Consider the following 18,834-nt stretch of genomic DNA (forward strand, 5'->3'; position numbering starts at 1 on the left):
CGGCGGAGCGGGGGGAGCGGCGGCGGGGACTATTTGTCGTGCGGCTCCGCCGTGCAGAACTCTCCAGAAGGGGGAGGGGGAGCGCGCGGAAGGATACGGGCCGGCCGTGGGGACAGGCGGGCTGCGGCCGCGCGCCGCGACGCGTGACGTGCCGGCGGCGTTGTCTCGCGAGAGGACGGGCCGGGATCGGGCTGAGGGGGCCGGGATGGGCCTAAGAGGGCCGGGAATGGGGCAGGGATCGGCCTGAGGGGGCCGGGAATGGGCCGGGATGGGGCTAAGAGGGCCGGGAATGGGGCAGGGAGCGGCCTGAGGGGGCCGGGATGGGGCTAAGAGGGCCGGGAATGGGGCAGGGAGCGGCCTGAGGGGGCCGGGGATGGGCCGGGATGGGGCTAAGAGGGCCGGGAATGGGGCAGGGAGCGGCCTGAGGGGGCCGGGATGGGCCTAAGAGGGCCGGGAATGGGGCAGGGATCGGCCTGAGGGGGCCGGGGATGGGGCAGGGAGCGGCCTGAGGGGGCCGGGAATGGGCCGGGATCGGCCTGAGGGGGCCGGGGATGGGGCAGGGAGCGGCCTGAGGGGGCCGGGAATGAGCCGGGATGGGGCTAAGAGGGCCGGGAATGGGGCAGGGAGCGGCCTGAGGGGGCCGGGAATGGGCCGGAATGGGGCTAAGAGGGCCGGGAATGGGGCAGGGAGCGGCCTGAGGGGGTCGGGAATGGGGCAGGGAGCGGCCTGAGGGGGCCGGGAGCGGGGCAGGGATCGGGCCCGAATCGGCCGTGGGTCCCGCCGCAGCACAGGAGGTGCCGCCCGGAGCGCCCCAGGCCGGGCTGAGCCCTCCCGGAGCGCGGACAGGCCCTGGGAGCAGCAAAGCGCGTTCAGGGGCGCTGGAAGCGCCGCTGGGGTCACCGTGTCCCTGCCGGGGGTGACACACGGAGCAGTGTCCCGTGTATGTGGGCGGTGCATCCAGTATCCATGGGGAGCACATCCCGTGTGCTTGGTTTGGGGGTGCCACATGGGGATATGTGTTTAGTCCTGGGAGGACACGTAGGCACAGTGTTAGAGACTCGTGGAATGGCCTGGGTTGGAAGGGATCTTGAAAATTGATCCCATTCCAACCCACCTTCTACTAGCCCAGGTTGCTCCAAGCCCTGTCCAACCTGGCCTTGGACACTTCCAGGGATGAGGCAGCAACGGCTTCTCTGGTCAACCTGTCCCAGGGTCTCCTCACCCTCACAGCCAAGAATTACTTCCCAATATCCCATCTATCCCTGCCCTCTGGCAGTGGCAAGCCATTCCCCCTGTTCTGTCCCTGCATCCCTTGACCCAAGTCCTTCTCCAGCTCTCTTGGAGCCCCTTTAGTCACTGGAAGGAGCTCTCAGGTCTCTTCAGAACCTTTTCTTCCTCAGGGGAGCACCCCCAGCTCTCCCATCCTGTCTCCAGAGCAGAGGGGCTCCAGCCCTTGGAGCATCTCTGTGGCCTCTTCTGGTCTCGCTCCAACAGCTCCACATCCTTCTGATGTTGTTCCCCAGGGCTGGGGCAGCTTTGGAGGGGAAAGGGGGCAGAGAGGCAGAATCCTCCCCTGCCCTACTGCCCACACTGTGGGATCAGCCCAGCACACACAGGCTGAGTGGACATGGCTGGGGAATGTTGAGAGAATTGGGACTGGATAATTCTCCTCTGTCTCAGGTTCCTGGGGACCAGTGCCTGGTGATGCCTGGGCCCTTCCAAGTTGGCAGTGCTGCTCCTGAGTCAGGTGAGGAAAATGCCTGCAGCACTTCTAACCAGGGTTGGAAATCAGAAGTCTTTCCAAGAAAACATCAGATTTGTCCTATTACAGGAAATCCTGGACTCCCATAGATTTCTCTCCTGTACAACTAACATTTTTACTGAATTTTGCCCCAGTTTGCTGTTGCTGCTTGTGTTCTCCTCACCAAATACTGCAGCAGGGTTGTTTTGCACTGCTGTCAATCCCACACCTCCTGTGCATGTCTTGGCAGAGAGGAATGAAAGGCTGAGGACATTTTAGAGAGAAATAATGATAGGACAAGGAATAAAAGGTACAAATGGGTACAGATTGAAAGAGGAGAAATTTAGGTCAGTTATTGGGAAGAAATTCTCTGTGAGGGTGGGCAGGCCCTGGCACATGTTGCCAAGAGCAGCTGTGGCTGCCCCATCCATGGAAGTGTTCCAGGCCAGGATGGATGGGGCTTGGAGCAACCTGGGCTAGTGGAAGGTGTCCCTGCCCATGGCAGAGGGATGGAACTACATGAGCTTTAAGGTCCTTTCCAACCCTTCACCTTCCATGATTCTATGACAATACCAACTCCAGGCAGCAGGAACCATCTCTGGGCTCGGAGCTCAGCTCTCAGTTTCCCCTGGGGTCAGAGTGGCCCTTTGCACCCCAGGGTTCATTTCCTGCCTTGGCACAGGCCAGGTTTGGACACCCCCCACCACTTGGGGTGTGCTGGCAGTGACCAGCCCGTACCTGCTGCCTCCCTCTGCCTGTGTGCCCATGCCCAGGGGGGCTGAGGGTCCCTGGTGCTGCTCCCCCAGGGTCTCACCCTCTGGGCTATGCTGGGCTCTTCTCATGCTGCCTTTGTACCAACCTCCTGCAACAACTCAGCCTTTCTGGTGGCTTTAGCACAGAACATGGTTTGAATTAATTTCTCCTCCCCCCTCCACATTTGGTATGAAGAAAATAAACCACAGATACATAAAAATGGCTTTCTGGGTGGGTTTTTTTTTTTGGTTGTTGGGTTTTTTCAACTGCTTTGGTTCATTTTGTGGCTTCTTGCTCTTTTCCCTGTTTTCTGTTGCCTTTTGGGCTGTCGGACACCCCTTGATTGCTGAATTCCAGACAACAGCTCTGCACAGCTTGCTGATCTGGTGTCCCAGAACAAGGGAGTCAGGGGGGCACAAAAGTCTTCTCAGTCCTTGGGAATATCTTTGGAAGGAACCTTCTCCTGTTCCTGGGGAAATTTTCCAAGTACCTTCAAGTCACAGCTCTAAGGACTTTGCATCAGCCAAGATTAAAGTAACCTTTTTCTTACATTCTCAGAAAAAGTGTTGGATTTCATCCCCAAAAAGAGATAGATAGTTTTGTTGTGGTTCTGGTACCAGGAATAACGATAGTCTGCTGTTTGTTGGCAGCTGGAGATGAGTTTATGTAAAAAATGAGAAATGAAAGTAGGAAAGTCATTTTCATAATGCTTTTTCACAAGGCCAGACCTGTGACATCCAGGAATGAGATTTCATAGAATCTTAGATTCATGGAATTGTTTCAGTTGAAAGGGATCTGAAAGCCTATTCATTTCCATCCCCCTGCCATGGGCAGAGACACCTTCCACTATCCCAGGTTGTTGTCCCAAGCTCCATCCAACTTGGCCTTGGACACTTCCAGGGATGGGGCAGCCACAGCTTCTCTGGGCAAGCTGTGCCAGGGCCTGCCCACCCTCACAGGGAAGAATTCCCTCCCAATATCCCACCTAACCCTGCACCCTGGCAGTGGGAAGCCATTCCCTGTGTCCTGTCACTCCAGGCCCTTGTCCATAGTCCCTCTCCAGCTCTCCTGGAGCCCCTTTAGGCAGTGGAGGGAGCTCTCAGGTCTCCCCAGAGCCTTCTGTTCTCCAGGTAAACCCCTGCCCTGCTCTCCCATCCTGTCTCCAGAGCAGAGGGGCTCCAGCCCTGGGAGCATCTCTGGACTCGCTCCAGCAGCTCCATGTCCTTCCTGTGCTGGGTCCCCAGAGCTGGGGCAGCTCTGCAGGTGGGGGCTCACCTGAGGGGGCAGAGGGGCAGAATCCCCCCCTGCCCTGCTGCCCACACTCCTTGTTCCTTGTGAGGTAGATGCTGTCTCCCCACGCTGTTCCTGCTGCCCCTCACACACCTCCTCATGGCATTTTAGGAGATGTCCCACCTGCAGGTTCCTGCCTTCCGTCTCCCAGGGAGAGGCAGGTCCTGCAGCCCCTGTGCGTACGGTGGTCTCCCATCCCAGGGACACCACTGTGCTCTTGGCTTCTGTTCCATAGGGAAGCACTGAGTGATCTGCTCTCTGTGCCTGCCAACACCATCCCGTGCCAACATCTGCTCCTAAAAACCAGAGCATCACCAGGGAGTGTGCTGAGTCCTGCCTTGTCCTCAGATGACTCCTGTCTCCATGTGCCTTTCCTTCACCATCTCCCTCTGATCAGCTCTGTTCCCAGGGCCAGGCTGCAGTGCTGTATTGGGGAAAAAATCTTGCAGTGTTTAGGGAAAAGCACAAGACTTTAAAGGAACACAAACTTCCCAGCTGAGCTGCCCAAATCTGTTTATTCAAGGCCTTGGTAACCTGTGAGCCTTTGTTAGAAGGTGGAAAAAGGTTACCCTAAAGGAGGGAAGGAAAAAAACCCAAGGCTGGGGACACACACAATGCTGAGCAAACTTCAAAGAAAAAAATCTCCCTGGAAAATGGATCAGGAGCAGCTCGTGTCCCAAAGGTGCTCTGTCCAGCAGTACCACCCTAATCATGGAATGCTTTGGGCTGGAAGGGACCTTAAAGCTCACCCAGTCCCACCCTCTGCCATGGGCAGGGACACCTCCCACTAGAACAGGTTGCTCCAAGCCCTGTCCAACCTGGCCTTGGACACCTCCAGGGATGGGGCATTGTTCCCAAGATCCCATCCATCTCAGCCCTCTGGCAGTGGGAAGCCAGTCCCCCTTTGACCTGTTCCTCCAAGTCCTTGCCCAAGTCCCTCTCCAGCTGTCTTGGAGCCCCTTTAGGCACTGGAAGGGCCTCTCAGGTCTCCCCAGATCCTTCTCTTCTCCAAGCCTAACTATGGAATTCCCAGAGCAATGCCCTGTAGATTGAGGCTGGCAGCTGAAATCCTTTTGGTCCCAAAGGGAATTCTTTGGCACCTCAGTTTCAAGCATTTCCAAAAAGAACTTCTGAACTTCCATACAGAAGTTGTCATGCATGTCATGAGGAGACACTCACCACATAAACCATAGCTTGTCCTTCCTGCTGCCATTCCAAGATTTGGCTGTATCCATATGCCAGGGCAACCATTGTCCTCTCCATCAGGAGACCAGATGGATCAGTATCCACAGGAACAATTATCAAGGAGCTTATTCTGTGGGGTTCCAACCCAGGGGGAAGTGCTCTAGAGATGCTCTTGTTAATCTTGTCCCAGTCCTGTGGAATTTGTGTCAGTGGAACACAGGAAATCACAACCAGGAAGAAAACACATGGAATCATTCCCACATGCATAGATGAGTCTTACTATAAAGTGCTTGGATTTCTGTCAATATTGTCCCAGGGCAGAGGTGGGGCCCCCATCCCTGGAGGGATTTAAAAGACATGTGGAAGGGGCACTTGGGATGTGTGTCCCAGCTCCAAAGTGATTTCCCACTTCTTGAGTCCTTTGGCCTTAATGGGATGAATCCAATCCAGAATTGTCACAGTTTTTAAACTTAACAGAAGTAACTTGTAAAGTGACTTAGAATCATAAAATCCTAGAATGGATTGGGTTGGAAAAGACCTCTGAGATCATCAAGTCCAACCCTTGGTCCAACTCCACTCCCTTTACCAGATCATGGCACTCAGTGCCACGGCCAAGCTCAGTTGAAAAACCTCCAGGGATGGGGAATCCACCCCCTCTCTGGGCAGCCCATTCCAATGCCTGAGCACTCTCTCTGCAAAGAATTGTTTTCTGATCTCCAACTTCAATTTCCCCTGGCAGAGCTTGAGCCCATCGTGCCCCCTTGTCCTATTGCTGAGTGCCTGGGAGAAGAGACCAACCCCCACCTGGCCACAACTTCCCTTCAGGCAGTTCCAGACAGTGCTGAGGTCACCTCTGAGCCTCCTCTTCTCCAGGCTGAACACCCCCAGCTCCCTCAGCCTCTCCCCACAGCACTTGTGCTCCAGTCCCTTCTCCAGCCTTGTTGCTTGTTCTCAGTTAAATGTGTTTAAAACTAAGTTTGTCTGAGAAACTTTGAAAACTTTTATTCTTTAAATAAAGCCAGGATTGGAGGAGTTGGGGCTGTTTTATTTTTAAATAAACAATGGCAGGGCAGCTGTGAAATGGTTAAACATCCTCAAAGAGAAACAGCAGGAGCTTTTGGGACAGAAATCAGTGCTGACAGCTATAGGCAAGCCCTGAATTCTTTTGTTCTTTTCCCAGGACACTCTCAGAGAGTTGTAGAGAGAGAGAAGGTCCCTTCTGAGCCTCCTTTTCTCCAGGCTGAGGCCCCCAGCTCCCTCAGCTGCTCCTCATCAGATTTGTGCTCCAGACCCTTCCCCAGCTCCATTCCACCCTTTGCTGGACACACTCCAGCCCCTCAATGTCCTTCTTGTTGGGAGGGGCCCAGAACTGACCCCAAGACTCCAGGTGTGCCCTCAGCAGTGCCCAGTGCAAGGAACAGTCACAGGACCTGGAGGAGACCTAGGGGAGCTATTCAAGGCATTTTGAAAAGGTTATTTTCAAAGAAAATGGAACATCTGAGTTGCTCCAGCCTGGGAAAAAGATGCCTGAGGTCTGAAGCCATCAGTGATCCAAGGAGGAGGAGGAAAGGTCTGGTTGTCCATGTCCCTCCCAGCACAAGAACAGCGACACCCCAGCCTGTAACAGCTCCAAAGTGATCAAAAATGGTTTTTCCACCCAACACTGATGATCCTGTGGGTCCCTTCCAACTCAGGATATTCCATGACTCTATGAAACTGCTGAGCTGAGCAAGTGAGAGGTGACATGTGCTTGGGAGCTGGAGGAAGCAGGGCCCCTGCTGCCATTGGATTTTACCCTGCACGTGGTGGGTCCTGCACCAGAAACACTGACCTGGCTCACAGAATCCCAGACTATTCTGAGTTGGAAGGGACCCTCAAGGATCATCGAGTCCAACTCTTCAGTCAATGGCCCACACAGGGGATTGAACCCATGACCTTGGCATTATTACAACCAAGCTTTAACCAACTGAGCTGATCTCAGGTGTAATCACACGGGATATTGCAGAGCAATATTTTTGCTATTTTGTGGCAATAAAGCAGCCTCATCCCACAGGACCTCTGGGGGCACTGCTGGTGCAACTGCAGCACTAAAAACCAACTGCAGCACTTTTTAGCCAGGGGACCAAAAAAGGGACTAAAGCCACTTTTGACACCAGCCTGGCATCAGAGCCCCATCCCTGCAGGAATCCCAAGAGAAAAGCTGTCACTGGGCACCCTGCCCTTTGGATGGAGCCAGCAGCTCTACCTGCTCTTGCAGGGCAACAGGAAAAAGGGGATTAAGGGAAGGGAGTGCTGCTTTGTCATGGTGCTGCCTGCCTGCTCACATCCCTTCACCCACGGCATGCCAGGGAAAACACTGGCTGGGGCTGTGCCTTGTGCATCCAGCACCTGCTCTAACCACCTTTAGCCTCACACTGGCAGCCCCAGCCCCTGGGTATAAGGGTTTACTCCCCCTGACACCTGAGGCACCACCAAAGGGAGTGGGGAGCCAGGCAGCTCCTCCACTGCACTGCAGAGCCAGACAGAGCAGGTCGTGGAAGACCAGCTGGAATGGGGCAACCTTTCTCCCAGCACTGGAGGGGGAAGTCATTTTCTTGATGATTTAGCCAGCCTTCCTGTTGACAAAGCAAACAACATGTTGGCTGTAACCACAGGCCTTCCCAGGGCTGGGAACACCAGCCAGATGGTTTGCAGGGGGTTTCTAAGGTACCACCAAAACAAGCAGCTCACTGCCAGTCCCTCCAGGCTCCTGTTCCTTCCTCCCACCCTCTGGGTTTGAAAGAGCTTGAGTTGTGTCCAGAGAAGGCCAACGGAGCTGGGGAAGGGTCTGGAGGACCAGGACAGATTGAGGGAGCTGGGGGGGGGCTCAGACTGGAAAAAAGGAGGCTCAGGGAGGACCTTCTCACTCTGCAACTCCCTGCCAGGAGGGGGAAGCCAGAGGGGGATCAGGCTCTGCTCCCAGGGAACAAGAGACAGGACAAGAGGAAATGGCCTCAAGTTGTGTCAGGGGAGGTTTAAGCTGGATACTGCAAAAATTTGTTCCCTGAAAGGGTGGTCAGGCCCTGGAACAGCTGTCCAGGAGTCAGCTGGGATGGGAGTCCCCATCCCTGGAGGAAAGCCACATGGATGTGTCCCTTGGGGACATGGTTTAGTGGTGGCCTTGGCAGTGCTGGGTTCATGTTTGGACTTGATGGTTTCAAGCGGCTTTTCCAACCTAAATGATTCCATGATTCTAATTAATTGTGACCCATGGGCACGTCTGAATCAAGATCCCTGCACTGTGAGCCTGTGACAGCCTGTGGAGACCATGGCAATGTGGGTCTGTGGGGACTGCGAGGGCCTCCCGGCCCCCAGGGGCATTCCTGGGCAGGAAGCAATGGCATCCAGAGCACGTTCTGGACAGTCAGCCCCTTGCCCAGCCTGTGTCCACCCAGTGTGGCTCCGTGGAGGCTGTAGGTGACCATGCTTTGCTGAAGTGAAGGTTCTCCCCTCATCCTCACAACCAGCTTTCCTGCCATTCCGGGTGCTCAAGTCAGTCCAGTGTGATGTGTCCTTTGTAAATCCCTGCTGACTGCTCCCTTCTCATCCTCCAGGTGCTTGGCACTGATTGCTGGGAGGATTTGCTCCATCACCTTCCCAGGGACAGAGGTGACACTGGGCAGGATGTAGTTCCCCTGCTCAACCTGGGTGTGAGGTTTGCCATTTGCCATTCCCCAGGAACATCCTGATTGCTACAACTTTCCAAAGAGATCAGCGAGGAGCCTTGTCAGGGCATCAGCCATCTTCCTCAGCATCCTTGAGTGCATCTCACCTGCTCCTATGGGCTTCTGGATGTGCTCCCTAATCCGTCTTCCTCCAGGATGGGAATATCTCATCACTGCAGACTCCACTGCTAGTTCCTTGGTTCTAGGAACTAGGACTAGGACCAAGGAACTAGTCCAAGGACCAAGGTCCTAGTTCTAGTTCCTAGGACAAAGGAACTGGGAGGCTTGAGTGCCAGGGGAAATTGAAGTTGGAGAGCAGAAACAAATTCTTTGCAGAGAGAGTGCTCAGGCATTGGAACGGGCTGCCCAGAGAGGGGGTGGATTCCCCATCCCTGGAGGTTTTTCAACTGAGCTTGGCCGTGGCACTGAGTGCCATGATCTGGTAAAGGGACTGGAGTTGGACCAAGGGTTGGACTTGATGATCTCGGAGGTCTTTTCCAACCCAATCCATTCTAGGATTTTATGATTCTATGATTCTATGGCTGCAGGGAGCCCCTGCTGTGTTGCCAGCACCTGTGGGCACTGCTTCCCAAGCTGGCATCTCCTGGATGTGTGTGGGGTGGGAGGATCCAGGGCACTGTGAGGCACCCTCTCCTAGAAGGAATTTCATTCTGTTTTGCCCCTGGCAACCTGCTGTGCTGAATTAATGCAATCTTTGAGATCTACTGCCCTTAGTAAATTATCTCTAGAAATTCTGGCTTCCTTCCTCATTCTAACCCAGCTCGGACTGTCTTGGCAGACACTTTGGGGCTTTCCAGAAGGTGTGAGCTCACGGATACCCAAACCTGCCACATCCACCCGGCGCTGCCCAGTGCCTGGATTTGCAGTGGGCTGAGAGCCGGTGCGGGTGCCCTGCGTGGGAGGGCTCTGGCGCGCTGCGCGAGCTGCCCGCTGCCGCCACAGCTCCTTTCATTTTCACTTTCGGGGTGTGGGAGCTGTGCAGTTCCACCCGTGGCTCCAGACGCCTGGACTGCGCAGAGGTCCGAGTGGAGCCACAGCTGCCCAGGCGGGAGCGCAGAGGAAACCCAGCCCGGTGCAGGCTGGCAGCCGGGAACTGCTCCGGTGAGTGCCATCGATTTGGGAGCGGGGTGACCAGCCAGGCGCTGTGTCGCCGAGCCCGTTTGGTCCCATGGGACAGTCCCGAGGGCGGGAAGCGCAGGGGAACATCATCCCCAGCAGCGCCAAGGGCTGCGCGCTCCGGGGCGGCGAGCGCTGGATGCTCCTGCGCCCCGCCCGACCCGCTCATCCTGTCATCCTGTCCCCACAGCGCTGCTGGGGACGAGCTGCTGCTCCCCCCCGTCTGTGCAGAGGATGTCCCGGGATTCGTGGCGGCCGAGCCACCCCCGCTCGCCGCAGATCCCGCGGGCGCGGGGCGGGCGGGCACAGCGCGCTGTGTACCTGCTGCTGGCGCTGTGCGCGGCCGGGCTGTACCTGGCCGGGGAGCCCCTCGTGCCCACCGCCCGCAGCCTCACCTTCCACTTCGCCACGCTGCAGATCGGGGCGCTGCTCAAGGGCGCCTGTTACCTGGCGGAGGAGATCTTCCACCTCCAATCCAGGTGAGCCGCCGGGGGCGCGGGGGGGGCTGGGGGGGTGGTGTGTCTCGTCTGGGACCGCCCTGGAGACAAGGGCATCGCACCCTCCGGGTGTTGTGGGCTCCTTGTCACTACACCCACAGGTGCCCTCTCTAGCAATGCTGTGCCCTGCCTTCCGTGACCCTCCTGTTTCTTTCATTTTTTTCTTGCCTCGCCTCCCCTCCCCTTCCTTCCCCTCCCCTCCCCTCCCTCTCCTCTTCCAGCTGCCCAGCTCCTCCTCTCCATGGAAAAGTGTTCCATTTCCCTGGGGAGCAGATCGTGGCCCCCAGCCTTTCCCCACCACACAGTTCTGGAGGGCAGGGGGCTGTTGGGTCCCTTTGCTGTCCCAGGTGGCATTCCTTCCCTCTGAGTCCCATGGGTGCTGCAAGGGACCCGAGGCCTCTCCTAACTGGGGGCACTGGGGTGTCTTGGGCAGGGTCCCACAGGGCTCCCTGGCTCTGGAGGTTGGTGGCACTGGCCAGGAGGTGGGAGCAGCCCCTGGCCAGTGTCCTGTGGGCTGTAGATGGTGGGTGGGTGGCCACGAGCCTGACTCCTGTCTCCTTCTCCCTCCAGGCACCACGGCAGCTTCTGGAGGGCCCTGAGCACCTGCTTCCCACCGTGCTGGCATGGGCCCATGCTGCTCCTCTGTGGCTCAGCCTACGTGGCTCTCAGTGGTGATGGGCAGCCCCTCGGGCTCCACCTCGGCCTGGCCAGTCTGTGCCAGCTCCTCATCCTCGCCCTGGGGCTCCATGTAAGGCTCTAACACCTCCAACCTGGCTGGATTCCTGGGGAGCCCTTCAGCGGTGAGCAGCTGTGGGGGCACGTACCCAGCTCTGCGTGGCCCCTGCATGCCCAGCCCACCCACAGGCAGCCTGGCAGCAGGAGAAACACCCTCAGCTCAGCCCTGCAGAGCTGATCTCCCATGCCTCATGCTGCCAGGCACAATGGCAGGAGGGCCAGGCTGCCTTTCAATGAGCACAGCCACTCCAGGGGGCTGGCAGAGGCCCCCTGGCACAAAAAGCACAGGTATTTTAAATCTGTCAGTCAAGCTGGTGTTTGGGGGGAGAGCACAGCCTGTGTCTTCTCCAAAGGGTTAATTACCAGTGAGGCAGATCCAAGTTCCAGGTGCCTCTGCAGCTTTGGGAGGGCTCTGCTGTACCCCGGCAGTACTGGAAGGGGAGAGGGGTCACACAGGCTGCTTTGGGCAGGGCAGCTGCCAGGGACCTGTGGGACTGGACCCCCATCTCCACCTAAGTGAACACACAGAGCTGGCAGGGGCCACTGGGAACCCCACCATCAGGCAGTGGGATATCTCCTCTTCCATGCTGGAAGCACGGGGCAGATGGACAAGTTGCACTGGGACACACAATCCCAATGGGAGGTGCAACCAGGAAAGTGCTCAGCTCACCCCAGCCCCCCTCCCTCCTCTGCAGGGGCTGTGGGGGCTGGCAGGGGCTCTGCCCCACTGCCCAGTGTGGTGGTGGGAAGGGGCAGTGGGGTTGCTCTCTCTCTATCTCTTTGGGGCTCTGCAATTGCTGTGGAGAACTGACTGTTGTGGAAGGGCCCAGCTGGCTGCTCTCATCACCTGTCTGTCTGTCCTTCCCTCCACAGAAGCCCTCAGCAGTGGAGATCTCTGAGATGTCCGAGAGGTCCAAGCAGAATGTTGCTCATGGGCTTGCCTGGTCCTATTATGTTGGGTACCTCAAAATAGTCCTGCCACGTACGTAGCTGTTTCCCTGCATTCTCGTGCCTACTGATAGAAATAGCTCCTAATAAAAATCCTCCCACTTTTACAGTGCTAGCAGGGAGATGAGGAGCAAGGCAGAAGGCAGCTGTACTCACTCCAGGCACCTCTGCCTGATGCTCTCTTCCACCAGGGCTGAAAAAGTCCATGGAGGAATTCAGCAGTGCCAACCCCAACCTGCTGGCATGCAGGAAGACTTGGAAGCTCCACATCTTGATCCCTTTGAGCTGTGATGTTTATGATGACCTGGAGAAAGCTGACAGCAATATCCAGTACCTGACAGACCTCACTGAAACCACCCTGGCCCGAGCTGGCACCAAAAGGAGGGTCTACAAACACAGCCTCTATGCAATCAGGGATGAAGAAAACCAGGTATAGAGAGAGCAGCATTGGGAGCATCATCCCAAAGGTCTTCTTGGCCTCAGGCCCCAGCCCAGAAAGGGCTATAAGAGCAGAAGAGTGTCCCCTCTCCCATTAGATACTCTCAGCTTTCAGCAGGCTTCTATGGGACGGAGAGGTCCTGTTCCTGCACCCCTTCCTCCTGGCTGCCTCCTCCCAGGCTTGGCCCTTGCAGGGATGCTGGGCTCACCAAACCCCTCCTGGAGCTGATTTAAGTCTGGAAAACTGAGCAGAAAAAACCATGTGGGCTACAGAGCATGAATTCCCATGGGATGAACAAGTGTTTCCTTGTGCTGTGAACAGGTGCTTGAAAATGTCTGTGTGAGTCATTGTTTGACTCACTTCCTTTCCCCCAGTCACCTCTTTTCCAGGCTGGTGAGCCCTAAACCCCTCCATCTCACATTGCATCCATCTCCTTCCACATCTCCAGGCAGAAGGGCTCTGCCCCTGCACCTTTGGAGGAGGGAACACCCTGGTCCTGCACCATGGATGGAGATGTCGACAGAGCGATGCTCCTCATCTGGGTGCCCCTGATCTGCCCTTTGACCAGGGCTGAGTGCTGAGCTGCTGCTTTTAAGGGCCTGTCTGAGGGACCACAGAGCTTCCTCCTGGCCCTGCTCGGGGGGAAGTACAGCCAGCAGTGGGATTTTCCCACATGGATGCCATGTTCCATCTGCCAGGCTCCTGCTGAGTCACTCGGCCCCCTGAGAGCTCCAGCAGCTCTGAGCCTGGACCTGGCCTGCCCCACTGCATGTTCCCAGGACAATCTGCCCCTCAGCTTCCTGCCCAGTGCCTCACAGCAACACAACACCCATCCCTGGCACCTGCTCTGGGGCATGCTGCCAACTGCCTGCCAAAGCCAGGAGTTTCATGCTGTTCCATCTTTACCTGGGGATCCTGTCCCTCTCCTGAGTTTATTAAACTTTCCAGTTTACCCCGTGTAAGACTTACAGGTAACCCTGCTCCTCCTTGGAATGTCTAAGGCCTTTTCAGATCTCTCCTTGTTTTGTTGGATCAGCCTCCTTCCAGCTGTGCATCCATCTTGCCAGTGTTTGTCCTCTTCTCTGCCCTCCAGCTCTCCAGAATCACAGAATATCCTGAATTGGAAAGGACCCACAAGGACCATCAAGTCCAGTCTGTGACCCTGCCCAGGATACCCCCATGGTCCTACCTCATCCCTGAGAGTGTTGTCCAAACACTCCTTAATCTCTGGCAGCCTTGGGGCTGTGACCACTGCCCTGGGGAGCCTGTTCACTGTCCAACCACTTTCTTGGGGAAGGATCTTCTCCTGAGATCCAACCTCACCCTCCCCTGACACAGCTCCAGCCGTTCCCTTGGGTCCTGTCACTGGTCACAGAGCAGAGATCAGAGCTGCCCCTCTGCTTCCCCTTACCATAAAAGCCACGGAGCAGGTGTGATCACAGGGAAGGGGTGTCTCCATAGGTGACCAAATTCCATGGGGTAAACACCCTCCAGGTTGCTCTTGGGAGCACTGACAAAGCCAGTGGCTGCCCCCATTGAAAGTGGCAGCTCCCTGAGCCCACCTGGCACCAGGGACACACCTGGACCTGCCAGGTGAGTTGCTCTTTCCCTGCTCTGCACAGGGCAGGGAAACACAGGGGTCAGACCCAGTGTCCCTGTCATAGAATCATAAAATCCTAGAATGGATTGGGTTGGAAAAGACCTCTGAGATCATCAAGTCCAACCCTTGGTCCAACTCCAGTCCCTTTACCAGATCATGGCACTCAGTGCCACGGCCAAGCTCAGTTGAAAAACCTCCAGGGATGGGGAATCCACCCCCTCTCTGGGCAGCCCATTCCAATGCCTGAGCACTCTCTCTGCAAAGAATTTTTTTCTGCTCTCCAATTTCCCCTGGCAGAGCTTGAGCCCATCGTACCCCCTTGTCCTATTGCTGAGTGCCTGGGAGAAGAGACCAACCCCCACCTGGCCAGAACTTCCCTTCAGGCAGTTCCAGACAGTGCTGAGGTCACCTCTGAGCCTCCTCTTCTCCAGGCTGAACACCCCCAGCTCCCTCAGCCTCTCCCCACAGCACTTGTGCTCCAGTCCCTTCTCCAGCCTCCTTGCTCTTCTCTGGCCCTGCTCCAGCCCCTCAATCTCTTTCCTATAAGATATTTTGTTAGGGAGAGAAAATTTCATGGAAGGTTTTGAAACTGTAACACTGTTACAGCCTTCCAGCTCACAGCACCAGTGCAGGGCAGGCCAAGTCGCTGCTGGGGGGTCCCAGGGGTCTGCCCAGTGCCAGGTTCCCCCAGCAACCCTTTCCCTGGCCGTCCTGTCCTCTTGTGTTTTCCCTCCATCCCTGCAGCTCTGGCACTGTGCAGTGGAATATGCCACCCCGCTGCAGTCCCTCTACGCCATGTCCCAGGATGAGTGTGCTGCCTTCAGCCGGGAGGAGCGCCTGGACCAGGCCAAGCTTTTCTACAGGACCTTGGAGGAGATCCTGAAAGGCTCCAAGGAGTGTGCAGGAACCTACAGGCTCATTGCATATGAGGGTGAGTGAGGGGCTTGGTTTGGGGTGCCCAGCACTTGCTCCCCCAGGCCCTGGGGTGACCTCGGAGCGGGGCAAACAGGGGGGAGCAGGCAGGGTCTGAGCAGAGCTCGGCTGATATCCACACTCAGGGGGCCATGGGGGTCCTGGCTGCCCTGGGAAAGAGGGGCTGCCTCCCCACATGGAATGGGAGCATCTCTGAGCACATCAACGCCAGCCAGGCAAGGGAGGGGATTGTCCTGCTCTCCTCTGCTCTGCCCTGGGGCAGCCTCACCAAAAGTCCTGGGGGCAGTTTTGGGCACCACAATATCAGAAAGATCTAAAGCTCTTAGAGAGTGTCCAAAGGAGGGACAAGAGGATGGGGAAGGGCCCTGAGGGGCCATATGAGGAGTGACTGAGGGCATTTGTTCAGCTGGAGAAGAGACAGGTCAGACCTCACTGGTGTCTGGAACTTCCTCAGGAGGGGCAGCAGAGGCACAGCTCCAATTTCTGCTCTCTGTGACCAGTGACAGAACCCGAGGGAATGGCCTGAATTTGTGTCAGGGAAGGTTTAGGTTGGATCTCAGGAAAAGGTTCTTCCCCCAGAGAGTGATCAGGCACTGAACAGGCTCCCCAGGGCAGTGGTCACAGCCCCAAGGCTGCCAGAGCTCCAGGAGCATTTGGACAACACTCTCAGGGACAGGGTGGAATTGTTGGGGTGTCTGTGCAGGGCCAGGAGTTGGACTCAATGATCCTTGTGGGGCCCTTCCAGCTCAGGATATTCCATGATTCTAATATTGTAAGGACTTTTAGCTGTGGGTCTGAGGAGCGTGGAGGTCGCTGGCAGTGCTGGTGACCCCTGCTGAAATCCCCAGAAGCAAACACTGAGACAGCTGTCTACCACGGGGGCAGTAAGAACACTTCCTCAAGGATTAAGTGTAACAGCAGACATCAGGGGAAGGAGCAGATCCATTCCCTACTGATGTTCCTGGGAGAAGTGGCTGGGGCTGTCCAGCCCTCCCCAGCAGTGGGATGAGTGTTTGCTGGCTCAGTGCCGTTCCTCCTGACAGGGAATGGGAGGGAGCAAGACTTTCCCTCCTTCCCATCTTCCTTTCATCTCCCATCTGTTCACCTCCACCAGATGAAATCAGCATCTTGTTGAAAGAATGTTGGGGGTTTTTTTCAGAGGAAACTCAGCACTCTCCTTGATGGGGAGAAGCATTTCCATCCAGTGAGGCAGTTCCCATCACAACAAGCATTACTGGGAATCCAGCACATAGTGCCTATAATTTTACTCTCCTCCCTGCACACTGTTTTAATTTCTTCCTTCTGCCATGCTGAAAGTGGGAAGTGAAACCTGTATTTTGATTGCACAGGACATTCTGCATATTTTGGGCCATCTCCCAGACTCTGCTCCCTGCCCAAACCCCTGTCTCAAGCCGACCAGTGAAGGTGGGATTTGTCTTTCTTCTGTTCCAGAGTCAGAAGAAGCAGAGACACACTTCTTGTCCAGAGAGATCCTGTGGCACCTGCGGCAGCAGCACCACGAGGAGTTTCCTGTGCACGAGGGGACGCCCCCGCACACCCCATCCACGACCCTTGACTCTGCAGAGCTCAACCTCCAGATCAGCGTGTCAGACCTGCCCCACCCGCTGCGGAGCGACGGCTTCTGATGCCCTGCCCGGCCCCTCCCCGCTGCCTCGGGGCTCTGCCCCCCTGCCCCAGCCCTCTTCCCCTTATAGCACGTGCTGCCCATGGCAGGGATCCCCCAGCTCCCACCCAAACCTCCCTCGCACTGTGGTTACAGGAGCAGCTGACTCAGGCCACAGCTTCCCATTTTTTTTTACTGTACAGCTCATGTATTCTTCTGTTGGTGTATTTTTTATATATGCTTTGATTTGTGTCATATAAAGCATTTTTTCTCTGGGGCAGGTGGCAGTATCATAGAATCACAGAATCAGTTGGGTTAGAAGAGACCTCTGAGATCAAGTCCAACCCTTAATCCAACCCCTTTGATTACCAGATCATGGCACTCAGTGCCAAGTCCAGTCTCACCTTAAAAACCTCCAGGGTCAGAGAATCCACCACCTCCCTGGGCAGCCCATTCCAATGTCTGACCACTCTCTCTGTAAAGAATTCCTTCCTGATATCCAACCTAAACCTCTCCTGGCAGAGCTTAAGCCTGTGCCCAACTGTTGGTTGCCTGAGAGAAGAGACCAATCCCCACCTGGCTACAACATCCTTTCAGGTAGTTGCAGAAACTGATAAGGTCTCCCCTGAGCCTCCTCTTCAGGCTAAACACCCCCAGCTCCCTCAGCCTTTCCTCACAGGACTTGTGCTCAAGTCCTTTCACCAGCCCGGCTGCTCTTCTGTGTGCCCGCTCCAAGCCTTGGGCATGTCCTAAGTCTTGGGCACATTGTGCAGTCTGCCCTTGGAGAGGGAAGAGGTTCTTCACTGGGCACTGAACAGGCTCCCCAGGGCAGTGGTCACAGTCCCAAGGCTCAAGAAGTGTTTGGACAACACTCTCAGGGACAGGGTGGGATTGTTGGTGTGTCCTGTGCAGGGGCAGGAGTTGGACTGGATGATCCTTGTGGGTGCCTTCCAGCTCAGCATATTGCATGATTCTGTGATACACTGTGGTGTTGAGTGTGGCTTTGGAAAGCCCAGCCACGAGTGCGCTGGCACAAACATCCAGCCAGTGTGATCTGACTCATCATGTGGCTTCTGCCAGCACAAGGAGCATGTGCAGGACTTCCAGGGCACCCTCCAGCCTGATGGACCCACTGCACAGTCCCACACAAACATCCTCATGTTCCATCCACCTGGGATGTGGAGCTGGAAGAGGAGGAAATCAGGCCATGTTGCCAGAGACAGTGGCAGAGCTCTGCAGTGGTGCAGCTTGGCAAGGAGCACCCACTGCTCCATGCCTCAGTTTTCCCCCTCTGCCAGGAGCTAAGGAGGATCTCGGTGGCCAGTTCTGCCCTGGGAGGTAAGACAGCTCAGTTGGCTTGTTACCCTCTGATGTTGCAACATCCCTACCCTTTGGTCCTTCCCAGGACTTTGGCAAAGCATAAGGTCTCCTGGGAGATCCCAAGTGCCTGCTGTCAACCTGAACTACTCCCAGCACCAGGAATGTGACACAGACATGACCTTCCTCTGGGCCAGGCACAGAGGCCCTATGAGGACTGTGGGGCCCAAGGAGGTGACCTGGCTCCATAGCTGCAGATGGTGACACTGCCTGGCTCCATGGCTGCGGATGGTGACACTGCCCGGCTCCCTCCTGACTCCACTCTCAGCTTCCTGGGTGCCTTTTCCTGGAGCCAGACACACAAAACATCGTAGAGGGATGCTGCTGCCTCTCTGTGAATCCTGTGAGCCTCCAGCAAATATCCGCTGCCACTGTTTTTCCATGTGATTAAGGTCCCCCAAGTCCTGTCTGCTGGCCAGTGGTCTGCCTGGTGCCAGGTGTGCCAGCTCTCCTTCCAGGAGCCCAGGGCACAGCCTGTGCCAGGGCCATGATCCCTGCAGGGATGACCAAGCCAGCCATGAGAACAGAGCCAGGCACAGCTCTCAGGATCACAGCAGGGCACTGGGTTTCTCTGTCACCCCAGGACAAGGGGAGAGTGCCTGTGGCAGAGCAGGTTCACCCAGGACAGGGAGATGCTGCTGGGAAGGGCTGGTGGGTGCAGGCTGGGGCTGAGACTACAGCCCTGCTCCTGCCCTTGGCTGCCCAGCTCCTTTTAGAATCACAGAATCATGGAATCATTAAGGTTGGAAAAGATCTCCAAGATCATTGAGTCCAACCATTTCCCCAGCACTGCTAAGCCCACCACTGACCCATGTCCCCAGGTGCCACATCCACGTGTTTTTGAACACTTCGAGACAGTGACTCCACCACT

The 18,834-nt window shown here is 56.3% G+C and overlaps 1 protein-coding gene across 1 annotated transcript; it reads left to right on the plus strand.

Annotated features, from left to right (window-relative positions):
- The first annotated feature begins 9,639 nt into the window (after nt 1-9,639).
- Nucleotides 9,640-16,863, plus strand: STING1 (stimulator of interferon response cGAMP interactor 1). The gene is made up of 7 exons (XM_071570169.1): nt 9,640-9,795; nt 10,001-10,289; nt 10,878-11,055; nt 11,916-12,024; nt 12,182-12,420; nt 14,774-14,960; nt 16,415-16,863. The coding sequence occupies exons 2-7, from the start codon at nt 10,045-10,047 to the stop codon at nt 16,606-16,608; spliced, it is 1,152 nt and encodes a 383-aa protein (XP_071426270.1). The 5' UTR covers nt 9,640-9,795; nt 10,001-10,044; the 3' UTR covers nt 16,609-16,863.
- The last annotated feature ends 1,971 nt before the right edge of the window (nt 16,864-18,834 follow it).

Source organism: Pithys albifrons, chromosome 15 (genome assembly GCF_047495875.1).
Source record: "Pithys albifrons albifrons isolate INPA30051 chromosome 15, PitAlb_v1, whole genome shotgun sequence".
Lineage (NCBI taxonomy): Eukaryota > Metazoa > Chordata > Aves > Passeriformes > Thamnophilidae > Pithys > Pithys albifrons.